Source organism: Agrilus planipennis, unplaced genomic scaffold (genome assembly GCF_000699045.2).
Source record: "Agrilus planipennis isolate EAB-ADULT unplaced genomic scaffold, Apla_2.0 scaffold90, whole genome shotgun sequence".
Lineage (NCBI taxonomy): Eukaryota > Metazoa > Arthropoda > Insecta > Coleoptera > Buprestidae > Agrilus > Agrilus planipennis.
In genome coordinates, this window is record NW_020438865.1 from 1,072,286 (window position 1) to 1,081,415 (window position 9,130).

Sequence of the window (9,130 nt, forward strand, 5' to 3'; positions counted from 1 at the left end):
TTTTTATCATTTATCTATCTTGTTATCACTTAGCAGATTAATTTTTAATACTATTGCTGATGCTAAAAACGCTTCATTGCATCTTGTTCCAAATATTAATTATAATATCTAGGTATGTTGAAAAATTAATGAAATAATATTACTAGAAATAATGAATTGCAAATGATACACCTTCTTATATGTAGCTTTTAGTGCCTATTTTTAACATTTAAATATGATAACTTATTTACAAAACATTTTTTAGAACTCTTCGGTCATTTAGAGGACATAAAAAACCAAAGTATGAAAAAGACAGTGATGTACAATTACGAAATCGTACATATGATGGTAAATAGTTATATACAATGTATAAGATTTCTATATTTTATAATAACTGTCCAACGTATTAACAATAAATAATAAATCATAAATCAGATGGTGCTTGTGTAATGTTTCATGTTACACTTTTATTAGTCATCTTTTTAAAATAATTATTGCTGTATTATGATATAATAATCTATTATTATGCATTGTATCTGTAACTCTTAATTTGCTAACGTAAATCACTATTTTTAAAATGATTATGTATTACAAATTAAATTGTTCTAAAAAACGTAAAACCTTTTTACCTGGTATTAGTCATAAAATACGAAGGTTTCTTAAAAAGTTTGAAAGCACATTGACCTCTTGACCTAGCCTACCTAGGCAGTAAAGCGTCCGAATGCTGCATACTTTGAACAAGTAAATAACGGAGAAAATAATGCATTTTGTTCGTCGTGTTGCACTAAAAGGTTATCAAATAAATGTACTTATATAGAAAACTTTTTAATTTCCAAATTGAATTTTGTTTTTATAATTGGATGCACTAGGTACAGATTTGTTTTCAAAACTTTTAAGACGACTTTATAAATATTTATCTACCCTTATCAAGTTCATGCTGATTTTGACGTGTTATTGATAATTTTAATGCAATCTTGATTCTGGTCATTTTTACATAACTCAAGTGTAAATTGATTTTTTTAAACACACGCTAATTGCAAAAAGCCGTTATACAGTTATTGTAAAATCACAGTATATAATTAAAGTTAAAAGATATGTAGATGTAGAATAAATTTTTTTTGTAGGATATTCAACACTTAGTCGACAAACTGTTCCGGCTTATCGACAAGCCCCCATTGTAACTTCAACCCCTTTACTTCCTAGATCTCGATTTAGCGAAAGAGTGCGAAAATCGGTCGATAATTCATACGACTCCTCAAAAAACCCATTTGAAAATGGAGATGATGAGGAGGGTGTCAATGAAATTAAACCTGAAGATTATAGAAAGAGGGTTAAAAGGAGAAAACGTCGAGCCCCCTTACCACCTGGTGTATGTTTTAAGTCATGTTTTTCACTCTTTAGTTTTGCTTCAACGTTTACTATACGCTTACACCAAAACTCAGATTGGGCTTATTTCAATTTCCGGAGTAATTATAGATTTTCTGCATGGCATCATTTGCGATTAACATATCCGTTTACCCACTTACGCCTTTTCATTTCAATTCCTGACAGTTTAAGCCCGATTAATTAGTAACGTTTCAATTTTTAGGTGAAAGATTCAAGTTGGAGTCTAACATCAGTCGAAACTGATATATCTTCTTATCCACATTCGGAAGTAAGCGATTTAGATGTTTCAGAAATAGAAAAGCCAATGACTGAGATTTGTGAGATGTTGCAAAGTTTTACCAAAGAAATTGAGAAAATGACTGACTCGTTTAATGGCAATGTCGAAAGCAATCACAAATCAGAAAATCCTGAAAGCGATGAAACTCACATTCGATCCAAAGAGGAGGGCATTTCTGATAACGAAAACATCGTTTGTCCAAAAATTGTAATCACCTCCGCCGAATGTAGTCCTACCAAAGACAATATTCTAATTATCAAATCAGTTTCCTCCACAATTCAGGATGAAGATTGTGGGATCGACCAAAAATCTCCAAAAGAAGGTTGTGAAAAATTGGGAAACGTCGAAGAGAATGTGGAAGAAAGTTCCCATAATAGAATAGAACCTGAGACATGTTGTGATCATAAGATAATTGAGGAAAAGCCACCTTTATCAAGTTCTGACCATGAAATAATTAAAGAAAAATCACCATCATCAAATCATGATGTCCAGGAGATTATTGAAGAAGAAATAGTTGAAAAAGAATCAACTCCATTACGTAACGACCAGGAGATAGCAAAAGACACCTTACCTTCACCAGAACGTGACCATGAGACAATTGAAGAAAAACCATCTTTGTCTCATTCTCATCACGAAATGATTGAAGAAAAACTGTCTTCGTCAGATTGTGACCATAAGGTAAACGAAGAAGAAAAACGATCTTCATTAGGTTGTGACCATGAGAAAATCGAAGAAAATTTATCTTCATTTAGTGGTAATCATGAGAAAATTGAAGAAAGTCTACCTTCGTTAGATTCTGTCCATGAGAAAATTGGAGAAAACCCATCTCCATTAGGGTGTGGTAATGAGAAAATTGAAGAAAAATCATCTTCATCCGGTTGTAACTATAAAACAGTAGCACAAGGAACAGAAGTAGAAGAAAGGATACACAACTTAGACAATAAAGATTATCTCAATAACAATGATTCAGCAGGACTTGGTGTGAACCATTTCAGTACATACGCCCACGACATGAAATATATCGACGAATCGTATACTATCCATGATAGAGTGATGGACGATTCGGATATTCGAGATGATAATAGTCGAAAAGTAGACGAAACGAATAATAACCAAGGGTACATTCCAAATGGGTCGTATAAAGAAAATCAATTTCCAGTACAAGAAAGCGATTTTGCAAACGGCAACGGTACCAACACCAATAAAAATGTAATCGAAGAAAAAGAAACTCAAGAGCAACCCCCCGTTCCCAAAGTCAGAAAGAAGAAATTTACAAAGGCTAAACTTCTTGGTTTTTTCAGTGGAAAATAGACGTACTACAAAGGTATTGTACCCAAACTACCGTTGTAAAAAAGGTGCCATTTTAAATTATTATTTTTGGGGTTGCTTTCGTAACATTGGGTATTATAGCGGGTACGGGAGGGGTTAGGCGAGAAGAAGGGGACAAAAAAAATCTTAAGATCCTTCCATAAATTTTTGCTATCGCTAATACATAATAAAGCCTCCCTCCGATGGGGAGTTATGGATATCTCACCTTAAACATTTTTATTTTTAAATTAAAATTAATTTGGGGGAGGGCCTTTCTTAACCCCCTTTAACACCTTTCCTCTTCCGTACGCAGAATAACAATTATGCATTGCTCTGATCCCCCCTGGGGGGGTATGTGACCCTATTTCTCCCCTTCGTTTCTCCCCCCCTTCCGTATCCGCCAGGTTGCCAAAGGTTATCAAAGCCACCCTTTTTGTTTTTGGGAAAGACTTGTTTACTTACGTTTGTTGTAAATTATTGTAATAACGCTATTTTTTGAGTAAATAAAATGTCACGTTATGTATAATGGCATTTTATAATCATTATGCATATAAATTTAAATTAATTGATTATCATAAAAGACACGTATCCTAAATAATTATTGTGATATTTTCTAGGGCCTAACTGTACTCGATTTATATATATTTGTAGTATTATGTACTGTTATCCATAATAAAATTTTTGTTGGAAGTAGGTATCATATGCTCTGTTATTTCTCAATTTATTTTTTTTTATTTCGTTGCTTTCAGAGTACATGTAAGGTAGGGGATTGTACCCATACATCGTGACCCACTTTTTACCCCCCTCAACCCTTGGTGACCACCAGTGGTATATGCCAAGACCCCCCTGCTCCTTGGTTTTCACGCAGTAATTTATAAATATGGTTTTAAATCATTTTTTTTTTACAAAAATTATTTACGACCGTGAGAAAACCCCAGCCCCCCCCCCCGGACCCCTGTGAGCAAGACCCTCTCCCCCTCTGATGTAAAAACGAACAATTTGGGGTGGATAAAGATTTTTAAAAAATATATTTTTTATTGTGAAGTGTGCTCAAGATATAATGTGTGGTACTAGGGTCGAAAGGGGTGGTGTAAGAAAGTTTTCGTTTTAATTTACGACAAAAAATGTGCGGAAAAAGTGGTCCAAAATAAAATTTCAAATTCATTATTATACATTTTTGGAAAACAGAGTATATTGACGACGTGACGAAAACTTAAGCATCCCCCCTCGGCCCCTGTGAGCAAGCATAGTATTTTTGAAGACCCTGCCCCCCCCTCTGATGTAATAACGAACCCCTCAGGTATGACCTACACTTTGGGGTTGATGAAAATTTTTAAAAAATATATTTTTTTATTGTGAAGTGTGCTCAAGATATAAAGTTGATACTAGGGTCAAAAGGGGTGGTGTAAGAAAGTTTTCGTTTTCATTTACGACAAAAAATGTGCGGGAAAAGTGGTCTAAAATAAAATTTGAAATTCATTATTATACATTTTTTGAAAACAGTATATTGACGACGTAACAAAAATCTAAATCTAAGCCCCCCGCCCCTTTGAGCAAGCATGGTATTTTTGAAGACCATCTCCCCCCTCAGGTAAGACCTACAATTTGGGGTGGATGAAAATTTTTAAAAAATATATTTTTTTATTGTGAAGTGTGCTCAAGATATAAAGTGTGGTACTAGGGTCGAAAGGGGTGGTGTAAGAAAGTCTATGATAAAGAANAGAAAAGTGATAAAAAATAATGTGCTTTAGTGATATTTCTGTCCTGGGGTATGTTCCGGTTGACCTTTAGGATAATGTAAATAATTTTTTTTTTTTTAATCCGTTAACTATTTGAATTATACAAATGTTTCAGTATATGTTGCACGCATGTGGTTATGATGAATTCGCAATAATTTATTATTATTATCTGTATATGCATATGTATGTGTTGTGTATTAATATATGTAGTTACAAAGACACTCGTCAAAGGTGTATGTATTCAACATTTTATAAATAACCATCGGTACTATTTCGATTTTTTGTTTTCTCATTGACATGGACTAACTAAGGTTAAATATTTGAGAGTTTAATTAGAATTTTAAACTCGACTTGAGGCTATAAAAGAAAATATGCAATTTATGTCTGTCAGCTGAATATGCACTGTTTAAATTTTTATTTGATCGTTTAAATTGCATTAACGCAGAAATATTTCCGATCCAAATCACTCGTAAAGAGACAGTGGACTCTTCAATAATAATCTGGAAGGATGATTAAATATTTTTCTCTTAACTATAAAGATTTAGGTGTATGCAAAAAAAATGTACCTAAGGCAAATAAAATAGTAGATATAGCACGTATTTAATATTTTTTTTTTCCAATTAAATTTAAAGCCAATATAGGGTAAAAACCACCGACGTTTCACCTTATTACAAAGCTAGGTATAATAAAGTTTATCATGTTTTTTTTTTACGATAACTTGTTTATCTAAGTATATATTTTAGGAAAAAGACTGAAAAATTGCCTTCAGTGTTACTTTAGTGATTACTGATAAGAAATGAAAAGTTTTGAGTAAGGAATTAATTCTAAAAACTCAATTTATTTTTGTTTACGAAGGCATAGAAGTACCGCTTCTACTTCTTTTTTTTTTGAAATTTCGACTTGTAACTCGAAATTTGTAGTTGCAAGCTGAACTAATGTTGAGCCATCTACGGCTTTATAATTTTAATACAAAATTAATTTAAAAATAAAGTGCGGGAATATTATTGTTATGGAAAGAAAAGAATTTGTTAATAATAGCGCTGGCTGCGGTAAAATCTGTCCTTCTACACAAACACACGCTACTATTGTATTATATGTAGATACGTGGTCTAACTGGCATTCAATTTACGTACCTAATGAATTGTTTCACTTGTAATCGCTAAATAAGTTTGTAAATATTCAACAATTGAACCTACGCCACTGTGAGCCTTATAGAGAGGGGATTCGAACTGCTATAAAATTATATTATTCATTTATCGTGGAAACCGCGTAAAGATAAGTCGCTTTCTTCTTTATGTCTCATCGAAACTTACGTAATCATTGTTGCGGGCTTGAAGTGCAATGAGCGGCAGAAGAAGTAGTGTGAGTGATTACCCGGAACATTTAAATCCCTTTTACGAAGGTAGTGACAAGTGGCTCTTTTGGGGTAAAATAAAAAGATCAGGATCATTTTCTAATTCCTTAAAGGACTTGAGAAACACAATGTAAGTATATTAAAGTCTTTTTTTTCAGAATAAACTGTATTTTAAGTATTTATGTAAATACATAATACATATTATAAGAAGGTGTCTTGAAAACAATTTATTATACAAATGCCTCTAGGCAGGTATCTACTGGCTTATTGTTAAAAAACAATTAATGATAACCAATAATAAATTAACAATAAGTTAAAATTATTACGGTGTCCTGCAGTAACTAATTAGTTGTGAAAATATTAAATGCATTTTCTCATGAAGTTTGTCAAGTATAAGTAAATATTTACTATAATATGCTTGTAACATATTATGTACTTTATGATACCGTTACCGTTGTTACAGTCAAATACGTAGATAGATGTACCTATTTTTTTTTATGTACATATTATAATTTGTTTTTAGTTCGTTCAATGTTCGGTTACTTTATCTTACAAATCCTTGAGGTAATTCCTGTGCTATTTCAATTCGATTTTCGAGTACAATCAATATTTACTGAGGTTACTATGTTGCTAAAGGTGTTTTTAACAGGTAGAGTTGTGCCAGTTTCTGGAGTAACGATCGCTATTTTTTTTTTTTTATTTCGAATCCTAAAGCGAATTAACGATCAATATTACTCACGTTTAAAAATAAAATTAATGACAGCAATACTTACTCAAGTCGAACGAAATGAGAATATAAAATTTATTTATTTATTAACATTGACTGCACGGTTGGATGTTTTTTTAAATTCATTAACTCTATTATTTGTTATTTTAATCTTAAAAATTTCTATCAAATGGAATACAATTGAAGCCCTTAGTAATCGCAGATAATACGGAATCTTATTGTTAAATAGAAAACAATTATTATTTATTATTAAACGATCTCTGAAGCTTTCCCTATCGTTCTAAATAGTTCAACTGAAAAGCATGTTCCGACGTTAATTGTTATTAAGTTAAATGATTTTATTTGCACTATTAGCGTCTACAATAACAATCAATCGGATGTCAAGGACTTGCACTTTACAATAGTTGCTCTTAAAAATTAATTTGCCTTATATAACAAATTTGTTGCCCTACTTTAATTTGACAAAGATGCCACATATTTGTATTAAGGCTTAGGATTGCAAAATAAATAAACAAAAAGGCTTAATAGATATTTAGGTATATACCTGAGTGTCGGGGTTTGATACGGCTAGGTTTGGTACAGTAACAATTTCAAGGTACAGACAATATCTACTAATTTTTATTGCTAACTCCGTTTTAGCTGGCGATTTATAATTTCTTTTGATAAAAAAATTATATATTGTTCAGGCTACCGAGTTCTATTAAAAAAAATTAATTTTTATTCGTACTGTAAGTTAATTGTGCGCGCTTATGTACATCCCATAATAAATTCAAAATTCGTTTGCTAACTTTAATTATTCTTGAGGATGTGTATGTATGTAGTTTTCGCAGACTTCTACGGTGATAATGTGATATCAGCTATTACCAAGCACAAATATTTAACAGTATGATACAATAGACATTCTGAATTGGTACAGCAATTTTTAAAGGATGTGCTAACAACAGTCCAATTTATTATTGAGTCGTCTAGATACAAATGCAGTTAAATAATAATGGATTTTGAAAAGCGAAAGTGATTATACTCTTACATTTTTCATTGTATGTGTGACAAACTTTTGCCTCTACTTAATTGCTAATTATTTATTGCTAGTAAACATAATGGTTACTCTAGCGTCATGTTATCGTAAAACATTAAATTATTTATCAACGATAACGTCACGGCGTGATTGGTAATTTATCTTATGTTCGATTTTCCAAACTAATTTTCACTGTATTGCAAATTTATAATTTTTGTTATAAAGAAGAAGGTACTCTAATTAAAATACTTTTCGTAATAATATACTACGTTCTACTATTCTAAAAATCTGCTTCAATAAAAAGTTTGAAATTGACGTAACGTTGTTGTGAATACTAAATTTAAATTCATACACGTTAGCTATTGTAAAAAAAATAAAAATAGCCTAGACCATGAAAACATAATTTATTTTGTTCTTTTGTATTACAAGTGGCTAGACAAAAATATGAAGTAAATTAATATTATACCATGTTTAAGTTTTATTTTGTTTGCAAAGTTACTTTTACTTTCGGTGTCTTCAGTGCATAATTCCTTTTTCTATTATGGCCAAACGTTTAATTTCCACTATTACTCAATTAAAATTCGACAAACGGAAATATGGCAGACCATAATATCCTGTATTATGTTACATAAGATTTTTCCTTAACACAGACGTTTTACAAGTAGTTTACAGAATTAAGATTTGTTTAAAATATATTTAATTGATTTTGGAATTTTATACTCTGTGCAAATGCACTAAATACAGCTAGTGCATGTTTTACATTTCATTTTATGGTTTTAGATTAAAAAAAAAAAGAAATAAGGTTTTTCTACATCAGAAAAAATAGCAGTGGTTATGTTTTTATCATTTATCTATCTTGTTATCACTTAGCAGATTAATTTTTAATACTATTGCTGATGCTAAAAACGCTTCATTGCATCTTGTTCCAAATATTAATTATAATATCTAGGTATGTTGAAAAATTAATGAAATAATATTACTAGAAATAATGAATTGCAAATGATACACCTTCTTATATGTAGCTTTTAGTGCCTATTTTTAACATTTAAATATGATAACTTATTTACAAAACATTTTTTAGAACTCTTCGGTCATTTAGAGGACATAAAAAACCAAAGTATGAAAAAGACAGTGATGTACAATTACGAAATCGTACATATGATGGTAAATAGTTATATACAATGTATAAGATTTCTATATTTTATAATAACTGTCCAACGTATTAACAATAAATAATAAATCATAAATCAGATGGTGCTTGTGTAATGTTTCATGTTACACTTTTATTAGTCATCTTTTTAAAATAATTATTGCTGTATTATGATATAATAATCTATTATTATGC

General features: G+C 30.9%; 1 protein-coding gene and 1 long non-coding RNA gene across 2 annotated transcripts; both read left to right on the top strand.

The window, feature by feature from the left end:
- Positions 1-221: 221 nt before the first annotated feature.
- LOC112904742 lies at positions 222-3,650 on the top strand. Its single transcript, XM_025975600.1, has 3 exons — positions 222-327; positions 1,104-1,348; positions 1,568-3,650. Exon 3 carries the CDS (start codon positions 1,670-1,672, stop codon positions 2,951-2,953), a length of 1,284 nt encoding a protein of 427 aa, XP_025831385.1. The 5' UTR covers positions 222-327; positions 1,104-1,348; positions 1,568-1,669; the 3' UTR covers positions 2,954-3,650.
- Positions 3,651-5,830: 2,180 nt separating this feature from the next.
- On the top strand, positions 5,831-8,906 carry LOC112904661. The gene is made up of 2 exons (XR_003231263.1): positions 5,831-6,173; positions 8,867-8,906. It is a non-coding gene; the product is annotated as an uncharacterized LOC112904661 (long non-coding RNA).
- The last annotated feature ends 224 nt before the right edge of the window (positions 8,907-9,130 follow it).